This window comes from Echinops telfairi, unplaced genomic scaffold (assembly GCF_000313985.2).
Source record: "Echinops telfairi isolate 266 unplaced genomic scaffold, ASM31398v2 ScPeMD7_7458;HRSCAF=8496, whole genome shotgun sequence".
NCBI lineage: Eukaryota > Metazoa > Chordata > Mammalia > Afrosoricida > Tenrecidae > Echinops > Echinops telfairi.
Window position 1 is genome coordinate 11,706,821 of NW_022111358.1, and position 23,063 is coordinate 11,729,883.

General features: G+C 41.5%; 2 protein-coding genes across 6 annotated transcripts in view; one reads left to right on the top strand and one right to left on the bottom strand.

Annotated features, from left to right (window-relative positions):
* The window catches only part of ACACA (acetyl-CoA carboxylase alpha), a 332,267-nt gene that overhangs the window by 25,630 nt on the left and 283,574 nt on the right, over window positions 1–23,063 (top strand). The window lies entirely within an intron of this gene.
* CUNH17orf78 (chromosome unknown C17orf78 homolog) lies at window positions 4,777–17,808 on the bottom strand. Its single transcript, XM_004706982.2, has 7 exons — window positions 17,751–17,808; window positions 16,641–16,727; window positions 15,887–16,126; window positions 10,700–10,828; window positions 9,040–9,161; window positions 8,484–8,600; window positions 4,777–4,863 (listed from the first exon to the last, which is right to left on the bottom strand). Exons 1-7 carry the CDS (start codon window positions 17,806–17,808, stop codon window positions 4,786–4,788), a joined length of 831 nt encoding a protein of 276 aa, XP_004707039.1. The 3' UTR covers window positions 4,777–4,785.

Below are 23,063 nucleotides of genomic sequence, written 5' to 3' on the forward strand. Positions count from 1 at the left end.
GGCTTAGCCTGGGAAGGTTCTCTCTGGTCACAAAGCAATAATGTGTATAGAAGGCATATAGGATGCCACAGCAAATTTTTTTCATAAAAGCAGTTTTGCTCAAACCTTGTTTTTTGTGATGGCCAATTTAAGAGAACAGTGTGCAGCTGTGAAATTTTGTTTCCTGCTTGGGAAAAATGCCGAAGAAACTGTTGTGATGTTGAACACAGCTTTCAAGGACAGAACTATGGGAAAAACTCACGTGTAGAAGTGGTTTTCTCATTTCGAAAAAGGTGAAATGTCTATTGATGACAAACCACGTTCTGGATGTCCTTCAACTTACCGAATGGACGAAAATGTCAAAATTTGTGCACTTGTGCTCGAAGACCAACAAGGGACCTCTGAAGAGATGGGGAAGTTTCTGGACTAACTTGGAGCTTGGTTCAGCAAACTTTAATGGAAGATTTGGGAATCAGGAGGGTCACTGGGAGATTTGTGCCTCAGGTTCTGGCTGACCGGGATAAAGAATGTCAAGTGGAAACATGCCGTGCTTGGAAAGAACAACTCCTAAGCGACCTAGGCTTTCTTCTCCAAGGTCATTACTGGTGATGAGACATGGTGCTCTTCTTATGACCCCCAAAGCAAACATCACTCGAACAGTGGAAGACACCACCATCACCTCACCCCCCCAAAAGCTCAAGTGAAATAAAAGATCAACATGATGCTCATATGTTTTTTTGGTATGAGGGAGATAGTGCATTTGGAGTGTGTTCCGCCAGGTCAGACTTGTTAATCAAGTCTATTTAGAGGTTCTGAAAAGGTTGTGTAAGAGTGCAACAAAAAAAGGCCTGATTTGTGGCAGGCGGAGGACTGGTTTTGCCACCATGACAACGCATTTAAATACATAGTTTTGAAAAAAAACTTTCAGGCCTTTTGGGGAGTGCGCCTTTGTGTTCTGGATATTGATATGCCCAAGAATATTCATCATATAAAAAAATAAGCTATTCTCTGACAGTATCCATAGTTTATACACATGCAAATTTAGTATCCCCTCTGTTGAGTGATCGGTTCTTCTAGGAAGCAGGAAGGACTTTACTCCCATGGCCTGCACTGTTTACTAGTACATTAGGGAACAGTAGTGGTCTGAAAGAATTCTTAGAGAGTTTTCTGGGCATAACCTTATTCTGTAGAGACCATGGTACCATACTCCTAAATATATCCTTTTCCATCCTAAGTTTTAGGAAATATAACAAAATAGAACAAAATTTACCTGTTAATGACTTTCTTGTTGGGTCAGTGGTATAAGCTTCATATCTGTTATGATATATTTATTTCACATATATGGCCACTGCTTTTTTTACTTGAAAACCTGGGTGGTCCAAATAGTTAATGGGTGCTGGGTTGCTTACTAGTAAGTTGGAAGTTTGAACCCACTAGGGCACCTGGGAGGAAAGGCCTAGCAATCTACACACATGGGTTACTATGAGTAAAAGCCAACGCCATGACAAATTGGAAGTTAGGTTGGTTTTTTGGTTTGTTTGTTTTTCCCCAGAGGGTGCAGCTAGCAACTTCATCCACTGGGTGGCCCAAATTCACAAAAGTCCTGTGTACGTTTCTAAATCAAGGCACTCTTGTTGCTAGTTTGTGCTAAATGTAGGCTTGGTCATATAAGGTTAGGTAGAAGAAAAGGCTCTTTGGATCTAGAATTTTAGTGGAGACAAATCCAAGCTCCCAAGAAATGCAGATCAAGGGAAATAATTCAAGTATTGAATAACTGTCAAACTCAAGTCATTGAATAAGGGAAAGGAAAAGTAGAAAAAGAAGTATTAGAATAAAGTGGTGGAAGAGAATGATGAAGAGAAAAAGAAATACCGGAAAAAATATAGAGATTCAATGAACCATATAAGATCAAAAGGGCAGCATTTACCCAGGGACAAAGCTCAAAAGGCAGGAAGGGATAAGAAAAAAGGACAACCAGGAGGGGAAGGGGAAGGTGGGGAGATGGGGGGAATTGATCACAATGATCTACATAGAACCCCCTCCCAGGGGGACATCAGTCAGTGTAAAGCATGAACAAATAATAATGATTTATGAATTATCAAGGGTTCAGGAGGGTGAGAGGGAGGGGGGAAAATGAGAGGCTGATACCAAGGGCTCAAGTAGAAAATGTTTCGAAAATGATGAGGGCAACAAATGTACAAATATGCTTTCCACAATGGATGTATAGATTGTGATAAGAGTTACACGAGCCCCAATAAAATGATTATAAAAAAGAAAGAAAGAAAAAAGGACAAATGGAAATAGTAAAGACAGGGAGGACATGGGAGAGTGATGTTACATTGTGGGGATTGCAATCAGTGTTGAATCAAAATGTAGATGAGTTGTTGAGTAGAAAACTAATGTGCTCTGTAAACTTTCATACAAATCATAATAAAAATAATATATGCTTTAAAAAAAGGAATTAGGTTCAAAGAGATAATTCAGGGTGGGTGGAGAAAGGGGAAATCAATCACAAGGATCAACATACAACCCCCTCCCAGGGGGACGAATAATGGAAAAGTGGGTGAGGGGTGATAGAGGACGATGTAAGATATAGAAATAATAATCTATAACTTATCAAGGGCTCGTGAGGGAGGGAGGGCAGGCGGGGGATGGATGGGGAAGAAATGAGGAGCTGATATCAGGGGCTCAAGTGGGAAGAGAATGTTTTGAAAATGATGATGGTGGCATATGTACAAATGTGCTTGACACACTAGATGAATGTATGGATTGTGATAAAAGATGTAAGAGCCCCCAATAAAAGAATTTTAAAAAAAGATTAATTCAAATATTACAACAGTACAGTATGATCTCATTGTTTGTATGCCCTGGTAACCAATAGCAATTTTGATGTAAAAATAAACCTTGGTGCTTTGATAGATACAAAAATATTGATCAAACTCACTGTCATGGAGTCACTGCCGCCCCATAGCAACCTTCTAGGGCAGGGTAGACTTTCCCCTGTGAGTTTCCAAGACTCTAACTGTTGATGGGAATAGAAAGTCCTGTCTTTCTCTCCAAAATATTGATGCATACCTATAAATAACAAACATTGCAGGCTTTTACGTAGAAGGACCAGAAATGATACATAAAGATACCAACAATGTAAATAAAGCAACATGAGGACAATTGTGTGAGCTTGGGAAATGGAATCCTGGGAGTGGGAGAGGGATATGAAACATCAAGGCTTTGGTCAGTACCTAGTGTTTAGGCACTGAAAGCAAGAGTCTCAAATTAGAATGTGAAAAGAAGAGGGGTTTGCAGGACTGTCGTCAGCCTGTCCACGGTGAAAACAAGCTGACAAACCAAAAACGCATTTCTGGCTCTAATCGTAAGTATATATGCTAACTCTTCCTTGGAAAATGACGCGTTCTGGTCAGACACATAAGAAAAGTGTTCTAGATCAGTGTCTGCTGAATAGTACTTTATTAAAAAGAGCTCGCATGGTCTCTAGGACTCTAAGGTCAATTGGCATAGCCCACCAAGACAGTGCTCTACATCTTATTTTGGTGAGCAGTACTTGAGCTTTTAAAAGCTTGTGAGTGCCAGCTAACGTGCAAATACTGGTGTCTCTGTCCATAGGAAAGAAGAAGGAAGACACATTAGAAACAATTAGTTCCATGGGTCACATGAACATCGGCCTCCAGAACCCTGAGGGCAGAACTAGATGATGCCAGCAACCGCTGCTGGCTGCTCTGAGGGATCACATTAGAGGATCCTGGCTAGAGTGGAAGGGAAATGTGGAGCAAACCTCAAAATCATAAAACAAAGAAAAACACGGGGATTACTGGTTAGATAGAGACCATTGGACCCCCCTGCCAAAACTGAACCCTCAGGGCTCAATTTTCATTCAAACAATAGACAGGTCTTTAAGAGGAACGGTAACACCAGGCCTGGGAGATAGGTACTCTTTAGAATAATCTACCCTTGGAGAGTAAAAGGGCAGTATTTGTGTTAGGAAAGGAAGAGGCATGCAGATGGGAAATGCTAGGAGGGAGAGGGATAAGGAATGTTACCTTGTGAGGATTACAGTGACATGAAACACAATGTATATGAATTGTGGAATATAAAACTGATCTGCCCTGAAACCTTCATCCAGTTCACATTAAAGAGTTAAAAATGACCCTTCTATTTGAAAACACATGGTTTCAACAAAAAAATTCAAAGCAGAAAATAATTCAGTCTTAAAAAGATTAAAATACATCCAGTTCAGTACACCTACCCTTCCCTTATTGTCTATCTCGTTTTCCAACGTTATACATTTACAAGAGTACAAAACTCTGTTTTTCTATTTTGTATCTTAACAATGTTTGGCAATAAGAAATGCCAAGGTGTGAGGGGAGTTTGATGCAGGCCGTGATAATTAAGGTTATGATTCAGCTTGACTGGGTCATAATTCTCAGTGGTTTGGCATTTTTGTAACAATAGAATTCAACAGTTATGAAACGGTGTGACTTCGCAGCAATGTAATGTAGTCGTCCTCCATTTTGTGATCCAATGTGGCTATCTCCTATTGTCCAATAAGCCAATTTTTACATGACTTGGTCTTTGGAACCTAACAATCTTGATAAGTAGGAGTGGGTATGTTTGGGTGGGTCAAAATCTGCAGACCGACTTCAGGAATTCTGGCATCAGTATTTGATGGTAATATCCTTGTGGAAGATCCCACTGTCAAACTGGTGAGAGAACCTGCCCATGTTGGGTAGTGATAGGAAGAAGACACTGTGGGGGTGTCCCTCACTCAACATGTGAAGGAGCGCACAACTTTCAGAAGTATGTCTGGTGGATAACAATGATCTCTGCAGCTTTCTTTGGACTTGGTGAGTGAGGAGCATCTTGTCCAGCCTAGAGATTAAAAGGAAGATGGAAGGTAAGGAAGGATGCAAATTGACATTGCTTCATAAGTAAAAGAAAGGCTAAGTATAAAATATCATATAATTCTAAGTACACATTATGTTGCCTATTTGCTACACATTGATTCTATGATTGTGTTTATACTGAGAAAGTTGAGCAAGGTACACATATCTAGGAGAACCTGCAATTGGTTAGAACCTATATATAACCCACTAGCAAAGTGCCACTCAATCCTTTGTATGACCTGTAGCCTTGAACGGACAAGGCCCTGGTAAGGCAGCTTGATCAGTGATTCTACTTAATTTCTTCAGTCAGGCCCAAACAATTTTGCTATGTTTTGAAAAGGGACCAAGATTTGGGTTTATGCTGATGAAATATTTCTTTTTTTTAAATCTCCCTTTTTTGTCATTTTATTTTAAACACTTTTATTGGCATATAATTTACATATCATACAAGTCAGTAGTTCAATCATGTCAAGAAAAGTTGTATTAATTAATCCTATTCTATCCTCACCATCGCTGAGTCCAAGGCTTATCTGATTTTGTGTGTACTTTCTTAATGCTTACCTGTTATGAACATAGTTAGGAATTTTGGCCTATTCTCTTTCTTTCCAACTATACTGTAAACTTCATGAAGATAGGGTACACAGAAAGCACAAAGAACATCTTTGTAAAACCTATGAATGGATCAACTAATATTGTACGATAAAGAGCTAGATTCTTATTCTATTTCTACCATCAACATCTCAGTTGATATTGTGTAAATTTTTGGAGCCTTGATTATTTTTTAACCAATGCAGTTAATGCAGTTTGATCATATGATACCTGCTCAGATACTTTACTTTTGGCCAGTTCTTTTTGGCACAGTGACACTGCATTCATATAATCTTCCTTTGATACTTCCTGCATCATTCAATATTTTGCTCATAGAATCATTCAGTATTGTTTTGAGGCTTGATTCTTTTCTTCAGTTCTTTTACTTGAAAAAATATAGTTCTGTAATAGACTTTTTAATCTCTCTCAGACCTATTCAAGCTAGAAATGATCATGCTGATTGGAGTAAACCAAAGATGCCTCATGTAACGAAACCATTCTAATTTACTTGGGTTCCCCGTTTGGATAATTAAGATTGTGGGAAATATTAATTGATACGGAAGATGACAAAGAAACTGGTAGCGGATGTCTGCAGCTCTGTAATAGGAAGTATTATGAACCCCTGTCTAGACTGAGAGAGTGCCTTGCCTGATTCTTGTCCGAGCAGAAGACAGAGGTTTGAGGAGTAGCAGCATGTTTTCAGGAAATAGCTGTGCTGGACTAGGTAACCTTGAGACCCATGGTTACGTTTCCACACTCGCTTCAGCTCAGGCATTGTGACATCCATACTGCGACACTGCCTGTGGCTGGTTGCCATGGAGTTGGTTCTGACTGAAGGCAGCCCCAGGTGCGCAGGTAAAACTGCTTCTTGGAGAGAGCCACTCTTATTACTGTATTTCCACAAAAGTGGACACCCTGTTTTAGAATGATTGGATACCTTGTCTGTTTGCCTTAATTAGTATTATAGCTGTTTGGAGAACAAGAGAAGTCAAAGCAAACCAAACTCACTGCCTTAGTGCCAAGTCTGACTCAGAGCAGCGCTGAGAGACAGGGTAGAACTGCCCCTGTGAGTTCCCGAGACCTACTCTGGACAGGAGAAGAAAGCCTGGTCGTTCTTCCAGTATTGGCTGGTGATTCCAAACGGCTGACCTTTAGGATAGCAGCCCAATACATTACCCACTACCCCACCAGGGCTCCTTAGAATCAGAGAAGGTCCCTATCAGTTTTGAGATCAAAGGCAGAATCCCAGTAAGGAAACTGGATTTAAAGTGGTTGTGATGAGCCAGTGGCAAAGTGCCTGTTTCTGACACCCACGGACTCCATTAATTTATAATCCTGTCAGGAAAATCCAAGGACAGAGAAGAAGGAAGTTGTTTTGTAGGTCTTTAAACTGCAGTGTTTCCGAAACTTTGTTGTACATAAGTTACTTGGGGACGAGGGTGGATGCGTATGTATGTTGTGGTCCTGAAGCTCTTACAGCCGAAAGGAACTTTTTAAAAAAATCATTTTATTGGGGTCTCTTACAGCTCTTATAACAATCCATACACCAATTGTATCAAGGACATTTGTGCATATGTTGCCATCATCATTTTCAAAACATTTTCTTTCTACTTGAGCCCTTGGTATCAGCTCCTCCTTTTTCCCTCCCTTCCCGACACTCCCACCCTCATGACCCCTTGATAAATTATAAATTATTATTATTTTCATATCTTACACCATCTGCTGTCTTCCTTCACCCACGTTTCTGTTGTTTATTCCCCTGGGGGGAGGGTATACATCGATCATTGCAACCGGTTCCCCCTTTCTCTCCTTTCGCCCCCTGACTTCCCTCTACCCTCATGGTAGCACTATTCCTATTACTGTTCCCGAGGGGTTTATCCGTCTTGGATTCCATGTGTCACGAGCTCTTATCTGTAGCAGTGTACATGCTCTGCTCTAGCCGGATTTGTAAGGGAGAACTGGGGTCATGATATGGGGGCAGATGGGGAGAGACAGCATTAAAGAACTAGAGGAATGTTGTGTGTTTCATCGGTGCTATACTGCACTCTGGTTTGCTTGTCCCTTCCTTGTGACCCTTCTATGAGGGGATGTCCAATTGTCTACAGATGGGCCTTGGATCTCCACTCCACCCCCACCCCTCATTCGCATCAATATGATTGTCTGTTTTGATACCTGATACCTGATCTCACTGACACCTCATTATCATGCAGGCTGGTATGCTTCTTCCATGTGGGCTTTGTTGCTTCCCTGCTAGATGGCCGCTTGTTTAACTTCAAGCCTTCAAGACCCCAGACACTATGTCTTCTAATAGCCAGGCACCATCAGCTTTCTTTACATTTGTTTATGCACCCATTTTGACTTCAGCGGTCATGTTGGGAAGGTGAGCATCACAGCATGCCAGGTTATTAGAACAAAGTGCTCTTGCATTGAGGGAGGACTTGAGTAGAGGCCAAATGTCCATCTGTTATCTTGTTACTTAATATATAAATATATTTACATAGACCTTATCCCTATCCCTATCATTATATATTAATATATTTACATATATACATACCTATATTTATACCTCTATAAATGTCTTTTGCCTCCTAGGTCTTTCCTCCATTTTCTTTAAAGGAACTTTTAAGGAAGCTTGTACAGATTTTGAAAGCACAAAATTGGATACAAGATCTTGGATTAGGCCCATGGGCCCTGAATTTTAGGCTTCATTAGTTTACCAGTAAATCCACCACCTATTTAGAGAACTTCCTAAAAACCTTAAAAATAAGATTCCTGGTTCTACTTTAGACACTCTGGTTCAGTATATCTGGGATTCAGAATAATGTCTTTTCAGTACAGACCCGATTTTCATATGCTAGGCTGATGTTAGGAAAACAATCATAGTTACCTATGGCCTGGCTCATTAAAAAATTATTCACATTTGCTCCGTAACTAAAGCAGCCTCCTATTTCCCCATTACTTACATACTAACCCCATTTTATCCAACAAACTGTGGTAAACCAGGAATAGAACAGGTACCTTCTCAGGCTGGGCTTCACCTTGCCCAGGTTGCCGGTCTTCCAAGCTGGCTTCCTTACCTTGCCATACCCATAACCGCTGACATTGGACTAGCTCTCTGACTCGGAGGCATTGACTCTGAAGTGAGAAGATGACTTGTATTAGCATCAGGCACCGCATATGCATTTGGTTATCTTCCAAATACTATGCCAGGCCATTTAAAGAAATTATTTCCCCTTAAAAATATACGACGTCCTATAGGCTCTCTTCCCTAGTGGATATCTCCTATGCACAGGCGAGGAAAGGACCCAGCATTTAGGGAGTACCTTTCACACAGAATTTCAGTTAGCTTTCATAACCACTCCTTAGAGGCACATATCATGAGCCCCATCGTACAGATGAGACAACTGAGTCTTCAGAAGTAAAGTAATTTGCCCAGAGTTTCTCAGCTAGTGAGGATGCATGACAGATCTACCCAAAGACTAAAGTCTGCTTTTCTCATTATGCCAAGCTGTCTCTGCAATAGAAGAAGGTCTGTGTGATCCAGGCCAAGGACCTAGTACATCAGCACACTTACAGGGCATGGGACTTCAAAAATGACAAACACTATAATGGCGAGTCCACTCAGCAGCAGGGTGAAAGCAATCAGAACCTTGACCACAATGCTCCATTTCTTCCTCTTCTCTAGGCTTTCATCCATTTCTAAAAGGGGTGCGAGGAATGGAGGAGGGAGAAAAGAACATTTGAAAGAGAGAAGAGATTGGGTTATCTTGGGTCATAAGACCAGTAGGGCCCCACCTTTCCCCATAGGCAGAAGAATTTCCAATTCAAACTCCGAGTCAGAAGTTAGGTAACATGGCTTCTGCTTGAACCTTCTGTGCAGCCTCTTCCCAGTGAATCACCTTATCTGGCATTTCCAACTTTTCATAATCAAGTAGGGCTAGGTTTTACACCCAGGGGAAAAAGCAGCTAGGTGCACAGAGAGTTCTAAATTCACCTTTCACCAGTAGCCCTCTCAGGCTTCCTACTCCTCTACTCCGACACATTGTATGAGATTAGATAACCATATTTTCCAGCAAATGATTTGAAATGATGGTGGCAACAAATGTGCAAATGTGCTCGACACTGGATGGATGGATGGATGGATTGTGATGAGAGTTGTATAAGTCCCCAATAAAATGATTTTAAAAACAACAACAACAACAGCAAAAGGAAACCATCTCTCTCAAATTCCATCCTCTTGGATTTACTAGGACATAAGGAGGAATGAAGATGAATTAGCATTGCTTTGGGGACATAGGCAAATCTGGGGGCAGATACCTAATGTGCATCTTATTTTTAGACTCATAATTATACCCACTCCCTCCCTTCTGGAAATTGAGATGTAATCCAAATTGTAATCTTACATATAGAATTTGAGTTCTGGTCAATTTATGGAATATTTTCAAAGAACACTGGGGGCACAGTAGTTAAAATACTTGGCTGCTAACCAAAAGGTTGGGAGTTTGAACCCACTAGCCACTTTGAAGGAGAAAGGTGTGCCATCTGCTTCTGTCGAGATTACTCTGACATTCAAATGGGTAGTTCTCCTCTGTGCGACAGGGGTACTAGGAGGTGGAACCAACACAACAGCAATAGATTTGTTTTTTGTGGGGAGTTCATATGGAACCCTGGCAGTGTAGTAGTTACGCATTGGGCTGCAATCCACACAGTCAGCAGTTCAAAACCACCGGGCAGGAGAAAGACTGGGCCTTTCTTCTACTCCTGTAAGCAGTTAAAATCTCAGAAACCCACAGGGGGTCGCTATGAACCATCATTGACTCAATGGCAGTGAGTTACATCTAAAAACAGTGCAAATGAAACCATGCTCTCGGTAACTGTCATCATGTATAATTGTGTAGTGTTGAAGTGTCATCTATGCATACATACAGTAGCTGGAATTGCCTACCACATGAATGGGATTTATCCTGTCCCCAAAACAGGTGAGCTCACGTTCATGGAGATAAAGAAACATCGATGGTACTAACCTATAAAAATCTCTGGGACCGTCTTTGTAGGGGAGGTGATTTTCACTAAGAAACAGAATGCTTTGCATGTGAAACTCCGTGTCACTTCTCAACCTCCAGGAAAATACTAGGAGCCCAAACTAATACTGGAGCTAAAGTGTTTCTTTCTCATTCAATTTTTATCTCGCCCTACCTATTCTGTACCTTGTTGTTTTGAAGGCCTAGAAATTTCATCAATACTTGTAGTTCTCTGTCCTCCTTTGTCCCCAGGAGTTGTGGAAATGGTCGTTGGGGGAAAAGGCTCTGGTGAAGTCTCCATTGTCGAGTGGACCTTACATTGGGAGATCCCTGGAAAAATAGCTATAAAACAAGAAAGCAACAATGAAAGGACAACTGAGAAAACATGGTCCAGCCTTTGATTTTACGTGACACAAACCCTGGTGCTGCCCAGCTGATACTACATTTCTAATTGTGGCCCCATGGACCTGTCCATAAGTTTAGGGTGTGTGCACAAAGTAATGCCAAGAATAAATGAGGACAGGAGTATCAATCAGAGATATAGATTAGAGAAGGATCAGAAGGATCTTGATTGCCTATCATTCCTAAGGCCATAATAATAACACGGATGGAGGGCGTAACACTGGCGAAAGTTTCCTTCTTTAAAGAGGGTGGCTCCAAAGTCCAAAGAGGAATGTCAAGTACCTTGGCTTGCCATAATGACTGCTGGCAATTCTGAGGCCTCCGTGGAATCTACATTCACTACGCTGACAGAGGATTGGGGAATGTGGGAGGATCTGGAAGAAGGAAAGGTCACCCAATTTGTAAACTTCTCGTTTTCATTCATTCAGCAAATACTTTTCAATGAATGTCTACTATGTCTTAGATACTCTGCTACATGGGCTTAGGTTTTATCAGTTGGATACATTCTGGCAAGGGAATTGCTGAGGAGAGGGATGATGGGGTGGGCAGGGAAGTGCACAACAATAAACCTGATAAATAGATCTAATAATGTGTTGGAAAAGGATTTGTGTTATCAAAAGAAATGAAAAGTGTAGTCAGGTAAGGGAGAAGCCTGGAGGTAGGGCTGGGCAAGGGTTTGTCTTGTTGAGAAGGTGAGATTGAGCTACGCCTTGAGATGAGGGCTTAGCCAAGAAAATCCTGAAGGATAATGGCAAGTAGCTAATTTGGGGAGGAGGGGACCACTAATGTAAAACCTAACACAGAATGTGTCTGGCATGTTAGTGTTTTAGAGGGATAACAAGGAGCTTGGAGAGGCAGGAGCAGAGTAAGGAAGGGTGAGGCTTTAGACCAGTGGTTCTCAACCTCCTAATGCCACAACCCTTTAATACAGTGCCTCATGATGTGGTGACCCCCCCAGCCATAAAATTATTTTCGCTATTACTTCATAACTGTAATTTTGCTACTGTTGTGAACTGGGCGACCCCTGTGAAAGGGTCATTCAACCCCCAAATGGGTTGCAGCCCACAGGTTGAGATCCGCTGCTCTAGACGTAGAGGAAACAGGCTCATATCAAATAGGGCCTTGCAGGGCAGTAAGGTTTTTTATTTTGAATGAAATGGGGAGCCGTTGCAATGATTAGAGCGGAAGAATGGAAGGATCCATTCTTACATTTTTAGGGATAGCTCTGACAATCAGGGATAAAATGGAGGGGGGCAAGGGTCGAATCAGGGTGATCTTTTACTGTGGCTATTGCAGAAATCCAAATGAGAGATGATGGCTACGCAGACCCGCAGTAGAAGTGATAAGCGGAAAGATTCTGGCTGTAGCTTAGGAATAACTTCAACTGCAGCCAGAGTTGACTTAAGTTAATTCAGACAGTGATTGATATTTCAGTTTTATTAGCTCATATCATTGCTTATTACAGTCTGTGAGTTCTCCTTGGCTTTCTTAAGCTATTCTTGATTACTAAGTTCCTGTGAGAATGATAGTTCTTTGTACCCATGCCAGTGGCCTCAGTATTGAGCATAGTATATGAAATTACCGTGAAAGGAGTTGACCCTTGTTTCATGTTAAGCAGCAAGACAGGGTTGGCAAAAGGATAGTGTCAACAGGTCCCAAAGGAAAATCAAGGAAAGTAAGTTCAGTATTTTCAGCATAGTGCCAGTCAGTTCTCCTCAGTGATAACCTACATGTTTATGAGCCAGATGAGATGAAGATAAATCTTACTTTGGACTAGTCATAACTTTTCTGAGTTAGAAATCTGTCTTTGAAAAAAATACAGCCAAAATTCTCCTTAAAGGCAAAGATGGTAGAAACTCATCTCACATCCACTGGCTATATTGTCAGGAGAAGCCAGACCCCGGAGAACATCATGCTCGGTATAGGAGAGGGGCAGTGAAAAAAAGAAAGACCTTCAACAAAATGGATGGACACAGGGGCCGCGAGGATGGCCTCAGACAGAAGACCACCTGTGAAGAGGGTTTCCTTCTGCTGTCGACAGGGCCCCGAGAGGTCAGAACTGATGGCACCTAACAACGGCATCTGTAGCATGGCGATGGTCCCATAGGGTGTGGCGAAGATCAGAAAAGAATAAAAGGAGAAAACAGGTGCAAAGACTCTTGGTAAACTGACCGATACTGTGATTGAAAGAAGGAATACTCCGTAGATACCCCTCTAAGAACTATGCCCTCTAGCCATGGGGATAATGGTATTTCAATATGGATACCCTCCCACCTCCCAGCAGCCACGGTTTCCAAGTCCGCTTAATAGGCATCGTCTGTCCCTGCATGTTCAGTTCTGCCAAACTTCAAAGTGAAAGTCCATCCGTGCTGGTGTTGGCAGCTCATCTCTCGTAGGCCTCATCTGCTAGAAAACTGAGCACATAGGTGGAGCACATTGGAAAATGTGAACACCTCACTTCCAGTGATAATGGAATGTTAGCACTGTCTTTCCTCAGCTAAGGATGTATGAACAAGAGTGCTGCACCTTAAGGAACTATGTAAAAATCCAAATTTATGAAATGGACAATTTAGGAGATGATTATTTATAGTCCCAAAGGATGCTTTGCTTCATAACATAAGTAGAGGATGTTTAGTACAGTCTGGTTAAATAGAAACCTCCCTTAGAGATTATTTTGTAATAAGAACAGCAGGTTGAAGGGCTATTTGCGAGGCCTCACAGATACTGACATTGGATTTATGCTTCAAGATCTGACCTTGCACTTTACAGATTAGACTACCCAGTCACATCCCTCATTCATCACTATAGAAACTGACCACTGGAGACACTGAGTGCCTTGTCACAAACTACTCATCCTGACCCTTTCAAATACCTAGCTAACTCTTGAGAATATGTTGATGAACTGATCGGTCCTCTGATTGTAAGGAGCCCTGATGGTATAGTTGGTTTGGGTTATTTACCAAAAGATCAGCAGTTCAAACCCATCAACTGCTCTGTGGGAGGAAGATGAGGCTTTTTGTCCCCATAAAGACTTAGAGCCTCGGAAACTCTGTAAGGTCTCTGTGAGTCAAAATTGACTCGGTGGCAATGGGTTGGCAGTCGTCTTCTGAGTGTTTCTGTAACATCTTCCTGTACAGAGTTATCACATCCACAGTGTGGTAATTCAAAGGGCATTTCTTTTATCACCTTAGAAGTGTGACCATTTACCTAATTCTTATTTCAGCCATTTTTGGAGTCTGTTATATCCCTGCTGCTCTTTGTAGCTCTAACTTAGAATAAGCAGTTTTAAGCTTATAAATGGGATTATGCTTCAAAGGTCCATTCATAAATGGATGGTTTAGAGCAGTGCCTCTTTAAATGGGTGTTGCTGCCTCCCAGGGCAGCAGGGGTGTGGGGCACTGAAACAATCCAGAGTGGCAGCAAAAGCAGATACCTATACTTTATCCTGGATTATTGGCTATAGTACAAAAGTGTTTAATGTCGGGGGCATTTAGTAATTTTTTTTCCTAAAAAGGAGGCAACAGGCCAAATACGTTTGGGAACCTATGGTTTAGAATTTATCATTATTCCATAGAAGTGTATGGTAAATGAACAGATACTTCACCAAAGACATTCAGGCAACCATCAAACATATATGAAGAAGTGCTGATGATCATTAGCCATTGGGGAGATGCAAATCAATATGAGATATCATTAATAGCACACTTTGAAATGAACAAAGAGAAAAAAAAAAACAGAAAGCAACAAATGCCAATGAAGGTATGGAGAGCCTTGGGTCCTGGTGGGACTGTAAAACAGTGTAGTCACTGTGGGAAGAAGTATGGTGCTTCCTAAAAAGTTGGGAATAGAAATATTGTACGATCCAGCAATCTTTTTACTTGGTATATATCCTAAGGAAATAAGAGCCTCGACACAGATACATGCACACTCATGCTTATGGTAGTACTGTGTACAATAGCACTCACATGGAAGCAACCTAAATGCCCATCAGTCAGAGAATGGATACTACTGTGGCATATACACACAATGGAATGCTGTGCAACATTAAAGAATAATGGGGAACCTGCGAAGCACTTCATAACATGGATGAGCCTGGAGGACATAATGCTGAATGAAATTAGTCAGTCAATAAAGGACAAACATTGGATGAGACCATTACTACAAAAAGTCAAGTACAGGAAGAATGTATAAGACCCTATTGCTTGTAGCATTGTTTATGTTTGCAAAATCAAGTATCTGTCACACTATCAAAATATCTAACAATGGGGTACTGGTAAAATAAATTACAGTACAGCAGGAAGGGGTGAAATTGGGAGCTGATAGCATTGATGATTATATAACCCCGCCCGATGGGATTGAACCACAGAATTGTACGTGAATGGATATATTGGAATGTAAGATATGTCAATAAAAATAGTATAAAAATAAGTTATAGTACAATCTGCTGGAATACTGTACAACTTAAAAAGAACAGTCAAATTTAGTACTACTGTCTGATGTGGAGCCATCTGTAAGATACATTGTTAAGTGGTGAAAAGCAGGATAGTGAACAGTGTGGATGCTATATGTATGTTTTTGAAATATATACATCCGTACGTGCATCTCGGGAAGGAACTACAATATATTGTAATAGTGGTTGCCTTTGGGATTGAGAATTGGCACATTGAGAGAGGAGTAGGAAGTAGACTTACTTTCCCCATAAATTTGTGCTGTTTGAGTTTTTGCATGTGTATTCAAAACAAATTAAAATGCATATATATTTTAATTCAAGTAACAATTAAAAACTAGGTAACCCTTGTCAAAAGAAGTGTAGATAGTATAAAAATCATAGCATGTCAAGCTAAGAGGACCCTTAGAGATTAGAAAATTGAGTGGCAAAGAGAACAAGATTGCCCAAGGGAAAGACAATTCCTTTCCTTGGGGCTTTATTTCCTACACAGCCTTCATGGATGTAAACTGACAGTCAGAGCCTACTACCTTCTTCTTTTCCAGTCTCACCTTTGCCTGTCAGAAGGGGTCCCGTCTGAGACTTGGACGCAGGGGCTAGGTGACAGCTTGGGGAGGCAGAATCATTTCTGTGGGGAGCAGCAAAGGTTCTCAGGTTCCTCAGAGAATACTTGACCTTTGGCTTTTTCTCTGAATACACTAAGGTGACTTTCATTTTGCCCTCCGAGCATTGCAGGGTAGCCAGAGTCTGGTTTTTGATGATTGTGGCCCTATGGGCCTCTGCCTGGGTTTCTGGAAAGAGAAAAGTCAGACAGAAAAATGGAGCTGGTTCTTCATCTGAACAGTGCCTAGCTAAACTAATTCCACTTACAACCCCTGGTAAGCTCCACCATTGCAGCTTCTCTTACACTTCACTTCTTCCTCAGCAAGTGTTTTCAGACCAAATGTACTTTTCCTCCTTCTGACCTTGACCTTCCCTGAGAATGGGTGACTGCTGTGACTTCTGTTGTGAGAGAAATGCTCACAGACAGCCTTGTTTAATGCAGAGAGGGTAAAGGACAAACTCCTCTCTCTCTTCCTCCCCGTCTGTTTGGTTTAGATTGCCGTATGTGGGCAGTTTTAAAGCTTGTTTCTCAGAAGCTTCCTGTGGAGAAGGTGCAGGATACTCCCTTTTAAAATAAGGTAATTACACTCTGGGCTAGAATCTTGCAGACAAAGTTTTTCTTTCTTTCTTTTTTTGATAAACCATCTTTTAAAGGTGAAATGGCATGGCAAAGTAATTTTCCAGGAAGGGCCCATTCCCTACCTTGTATTAGCATGTCCCTGATGTTTCCTACATCCTTTGGGAAGATCCCAGGCAGCAGTTCCACTTGGCAGCTGCTATCCTGGAGTTCTGTAGGAAACAAAATTATCAGGAATTACTGGGCACAAGAGTGGGAGATCCAAAAGAATGGAACCCTTTCTTAGAACATTTGCGATCTAACTAGGAAGATAAGTTTAAAAAAAACCCAACTTTTAAAAACACAGCTAAATACACACAAGTAGGAGTTAGCCTAGTACCAAGAAAACGATCTACTTGATACCTTTAGGAAAAAGAAAGGTGAAATAGAATTAAGAGAAGTTAATAAAAGACTAAGAGATTCATTTCCCTCGGCACTACTTCTTTTCACCTTCATGTTCTGTCTGCCTTTTGGCATTAAAGGAAACTTATCTTTGTTATGAGTGTATAGGTTTATTAAGAGTGAGATAACCGAGATAGCTCTATAGGCTTCCACAGGACTGTGGGTCATAGTTCTTTATGCTTCTTGGCAGACAACGCACAAGAATGTGGTGAGTTTTCATCATTTGTTAAATTCATTATTGCTGTGAATCATGCCATTTGACCTTCACTCCAATTAGCTACTTTTATTATTTATTTAGATTAGCTAATTTTAGAGGTGAAATGTTTTAGGACATTCTGAAAACTAATGTTTTGAATAAACGACAAGCCATCCCACCTCAACCCCACTTTTTCTCTCAACTTCCCTGCCCAAGAGCATTCCATCAGACAATTTGGATATATTAAAAAGCCGAAGGCAACATTTTGTGAGGGGTTAGGAATGTGAGCATTTAGGTGACAGTACTGAAGCCAACAGTACTCTTCAGTAAAGAAAGTCACTGACAGCGAGAGAGCAAGCACACAGAAGTACACATCACATTCTCTGAAGGCCTCTCATCATGAAACAGTTCTGGGCTGAGTAAATTGCAAGTCCTGCTGAGACCAAGAATACATGCCTGGATGATACCTGAAAAGCATCACCTACGGAGGATCACTGTGTCTCCATCTGGCAGAAGAGAGCTCATGCACTGTCTTAGAAGGAATGTTCTAAGCCTTGCTGTGGATTTCTCAAGGCTATCAGGCTAGAGAAGTACTTACCTCTCATGTTGGCATCATAGGATGCAATGATTAGGCTGAAGACCAAGATAGTGTCCATAGTCGCTTGAGCACATACACCTAGTAGAGACAGTAGGCAGCTAATCTGTCACAACTCCTTATGGGCCAGAGTCTAGCTGCTTTCACTGCCCTGGAGCCAACTTTAACTGTGGGAGAGTCTGTTTCCACCTGATTATTTTGTCCCATTTCCTGAAGACCCGGGAATACAGCTGATTGGAGAGAGGACCAAGTCTGTTGATTAATGATTGACTCTGACATTCTTACCTTAACTTCATCACTGGTGCCAATAGAGCAAGCTGTAATTACCTAGAGGCTTCCCCAGCAGAAAGGGCATTACCACTTAGTGATATGCTTTACAAATACTTGCTGAAAGACACGTAGCCATTCACATGCATGCTTACTGACACAGGCATGTAGATTTATACACCAGCATAAAGAGATGTGGGGACTTCTAGTAAAGACTGTGATCTCTGGAATACAGCAGGAGACTAGGACCTAATGAGTGAGTGGGTTACACTGGACAGCACTGAGCTAGGTAGCCATAGAATTGGGTTCTAGTGTAGATCTTTTTATAGCATCACCTTGGGGAAATTACTTGACCTCTCTGGGTTTCAATTTTCTTCCCTGTAAATTGAGAGTTGTAACCAAATGATCTCTAGAATTTATTTGCAGTTGTCCATATAAACTTACACTCACTCAAGGATATCAATCTAGTTTTGTACATTTTCATACTCCTCTGAATAAGAACATGAACATGTATGCTTTTGAGCTGAGAGGTCAGGAAGAGTGGTGGCTGCCTGCAGTTCAGGAAGGTTTTCCTACGCAGAAGGAAATCTGTTGTTGAAGATTTTTCTAAAATCTTATCTTTTAGTGAAGATTATTCATCTAGTGTAATATTTGATAGATTATGTGATGGTATAATTGAGTGAATCATGAAGTAAATATAAAGATCTCCTCGGGTCCTTTGTTTTAGTCCAGAGTCTTTGCAGTCTTCTATCCATTGTAAATGTGCTTCATTGGAGCCAGCATGGAGTTGGTTGTGTGTGAGAAGGCTTGGGAGGCTGAAACACTGGCTGATAAGAATGCTTGGGAACTTGGTTCAAGAGATTTTGCATGAAGGAGTTCATGAGACCACTGTCAAACCATATTCAAAATACCATATGTCTAAATAGAACATTAAGGGATATCTATTGGAAATAGAAAGGGAGGGGATGTCATAGAAGGACAATATGTTTCCTGAAATGTAGAAGTCAGGAAGTAGTATACATTCAGCCCTAGTACCTTTCTTTCATTCATGAATTCATTCCACAAATGAGGGTCCACACACTATTCTGTCAGTGAGTAGGACCAAGTCTGTCCTCAATAGGAAGCAGTTAGTAAGCAAAGTTGAAAAATGAAATGCCACAGAAGGGCAGATAAAGCATACAAGTACATACGTAAGTTAATTAAAGATTGTGATAATTGCCATGAAGAACCACCAGTATGATGAGAGGAAGGATTGCATATAAGTAGAGACCACTTTAAATATTGTGGTCAGGGATGGTCTCTGCAGAGGTAACATCTGTGCTTAGAAAACCTGGAAAGTGGATGTCACAGGAGACTAGGGGGCGGTCAGTTGGTCAGCTGACGGTAAGTTGTAATGGGGCAGAGTAGCTGCTGTGTTTGACAATTGTGACAATCCCAGTCTCAGAGGAGTGGATGACACAGGAGGAGTAAGGTGAAAGGGAAGGGCATTTGAGGTGAAGCAGAAAACACATAGATAACCTTTACAAGACTTTTCTCTCTTTTTCTATAGAAGGAGCAGAGAGTAGGGACACTGACTAATGGGGACATAAGTGCTCAAATCTTTATTAATCCAGAGCAGCCCTATCTCACTCCTTTTTCTCTGCTACCAAAAACAAAGCAAAACAAAAATTCAAACTCACTATCATTGAGTCATTTCCAACTCATAGTGACCCTGTAGGACAGGGTAGAACTGCTCCTGCACATTTCTGAGACTGTAACTCTTTGTAGGAGTAGAAACCCTCATCTTTCTCCTTCAGAGTGACTGGTAGTTTTGAACTGCTGACCTTGCAGTTAGCAGCCCAACATGTAACCACTACGGCACCAGGGTTCCTTTGCTACTCAATACCATCAAGTTGATTCCTACTCAGAGCAACCCTATTGGACAGAGTCTCACTGCCCCTGTGGGATTCTAGTACTGTAACTCTTTATGGAAGAGAAAACCCTGTCTTTCTCCTGAGGAGTGGCTGGTGGTTTTGAACTGCTGACTTGTAGTTAGCACCTCATGCACAGTCACTATCCTACCAGGGCTCCTTCATCTGCCCTTTGCTGCTGGTAGGTGCCATCAAGTCGATTCTGACCCACTGCACTTCCACGCATACAGAAGGAATCGTTGCCTGATCCTGCGCCATCCTCATCATTGTTCCGAAGCCTGAGCTCACTTTGCAGCCAGTGTGTCAGTCCATCTCATTGAGGGTCTTCCTCTTTTTCCATCCCTTCTACTTTACCAAGCATGATGTCCTCCTGGGACTGGTCTCTCCTGACAATATGTCCAAAGATTGTAAGATGAGTTTTGCCAAAAAAAAAAAGAGAGAAAGTTTTGGCATCCTTGCCCCTAAGGAGCCCTCTGGCGTACCATTCTTCTTCAAGGTAGATCAGTCTGTCCTATTAGCAATCCATGTGACTGTCAATATTCTTCTCCAGCACTAATATTCAAATGCATCGAACCTTCTTTGGTCTACCTTATTCAATGTCCAACTTCACATGCATATGAGGCAATGGAAAATGCCATGGCTTGAGTCAGGCACACCTTAGTCCTCTAAGGAACATTCTTGATTTTCAATACTGTAAAGTTCCTTTTCAGCAGATTTACCTAATGCAATGCACCTCTTGATCTCCGACTGCTGCTTCCATGAGCATTGATTGTGGATCCAAGCAAGATGAAAACTTGATAACTTCAACCTTTTCTCCATTTATCGTGATGTTACCTTTTGGTCCAGTTGTGAAGATTTTGGTCTTCTTCACATTGAGTTGTAATCCACACTGAAGGCTGCAATCCTTTAGCTTCATCACCCTGTAGTTGATTCTCTTAAATGAGTAGGCCAGAATAAAGGGGATCCATTGCCTTCCCTGGGTTTCATGGTTTTGGGTTACTATTTCCTTATTATCGTTTCTGTTCCCCTGTAATATCAGATGTATTGCCCCTGTCACTCAATTTGTAGTTTTCTGTAGATCAGTTCCTAGTTGTCACATCACAGTGCTGCCACCATGGTGCAGGGGTGGGAAAGGATTCTAAAGGCTTGCTATTCTTACTCTGTGTCACAAGGTGGCAGAAGAGCTAACTTTTCCCAAAAGGAACCCTTTGTGCTTGGCCAAAGGAGGCTTCCTTTTACCGCCATCAGATCCTCCCCTTGTCTTTGTGACTCAAACTCACTGCTATCAAGTCAATTCTGCCTCATGGGACAGAGTAGAATTGCTCCTTTGGGGTTCTAAGATTAAATCTTTTTTTCTTGTATCATTTTCTTTGGAGCTTACAGATATAGCATTCCCAGTTCAATCACATCAAGCAGTATTGTACAATTGCTACCACAATGAGTTTCAAAACATTTTCTTTCTTCCTTAACTCTTTGATATCAGCTCCCCTTTTCCCTTTCCCTCTCCCACTGTACCACAGGAACCTATTCCTTTTCTTTTTTTTCCTATGGATTTTTGGGGTTTTTTGGGGGCCATATTGTACACAATCCAGTATATCCATTTACAAACAGTTCTGTTGTCGGTCCCGTTGAGTAGGGCTGTTCAGTCCTCAGTGCTATCAGCTCCTATTCCCCAACCCCTGCCTCTTCGCACCCTCACGAGACCCATTACTCCTGTTACTGTTTCTGATGGGTTATCTAGCTTGACTTTTATGTACTGACCAATCTTAAAAACACAAATGTGCAAGTCTAACAAGATTAACGCGGTAACAAATAAAAATCATAATGGTAGGGGGAGGAAATATTAAAGAATTAGAGGATAGTCATGTGGTTCATCAGCGCTATCCCACACCCTGGTTTTTTCATCCCTCTGTGTGGCCCTTCTGAGAACGACTGTCCAATTATCTTATTTATCTTACAATTGGGATTTGGGTCTCTAGGACATCCACACACACCCCCTCACATTGGTTGCATGTTTTTGAACTTCTGATACATCTTCTCGTCGACACCTCATGATCACAGAGACTCCTGTGCTTCTTCCATGTGGGCTTTGTTGCTTCCCTGCTAGATGGCTGCGTGTCTAACTACAAGCCTTTAAGGCCCTCAGATGCTGTGTCTTTTCATAACTGGGCACCATCCGCTTTCTTCAGCACATTTGCCTAGGCACCCATTTTGTCTAAGACTGAATCTTTACAAGGGCAGAGACTTTCATCTTTTTCCTTTGAGTAACTGGTGGGTTATACTGCTGGCCTGTGGCTAGCTGTCCCCTAAACCACGTGTCAGCCTGCATGCTGGAACAGAACGTACACGGGAGACAGAGAAAAAGACCAGAACTATTTCTTTACTACTAAGTATTTTGACAAGTTTTATAAGTGTTTAAGCTATCTGGAGAGGAAAGAGTCTCTCTCCTGATCTCTTTTCCCCACAATAAAAACATCCAAAGGAAGAAATAGAAAGCTGTAACGAAGGTGAGCTTTCATTTTTTTTCCTCATCAGTTTATTGGCATATAATTCACATCATACAATTCAATAGTTCAATCACATCAAGAAGACTTGCACAGTTATCACCACAATCAGTTTTAGAACATTTTCTTCATTAAAAAAATAATTAAATCATTTTACTGGGGCTTGTACAACTCTTATCACAATCCACACATCCATCTCCATTGTGTCAAGCACTTTTGTACATTTGTTTCCCTTATTCTCAAAACATCTGCTTTCTATTTGAGTCCTTGGTATCAGCTCCTCATTTTATCCCCTCCCTCACCCTCCCTCCTCTTCCCTCCCCATGAACCCTTGATAATTTATAAATTATTATTTTGTCATATCTTACACCGTCCAACGTCTCCCTTCACCCACTTCTCTGCTGTTCGTCCCCCAGGGAGGTGGTTATATGTAGATCCTTGTAATCTGTTCCCCCTTTCCAGCCCACATTCCCCTTCCCCTCCTTGGTGAGCTCCCTTTTGTTTTGTTAGGTGTGCTGTTTAGAGAAATGACTCCTTGGGAGATAGTGGGAAACCAGGACAGAAAGGATGAATCAGCGTGCGTTTATGGGAGGGGCACGTCACAGGAATCCAGGAAGCCTACCTGGGTTCTAGAT

Coding starts and splice junctions, on each gene's coding strand:
- CUNH17orf78 (XM_004706982.2), bottom strand. CDS start 17,808: ATGGACACTATCTTGGTCTTCAGCCTAATCATTGCATCCTATGATGCC. Junction 16,127..16,640: donor CAGGGACATGCTAATACAAG/GTAGGGAATGGG, acceptor TTCTCTTTCCAG/AAACCCAGGCAGAGGCCCAT. Junction 4,864..8,483: donor GTGAAGCCCAGCCTGAGAAG/GTACCTGTTCTA, acceptor TTTAATCTCTAG/GCTGGACAAGATGCTCCTCA.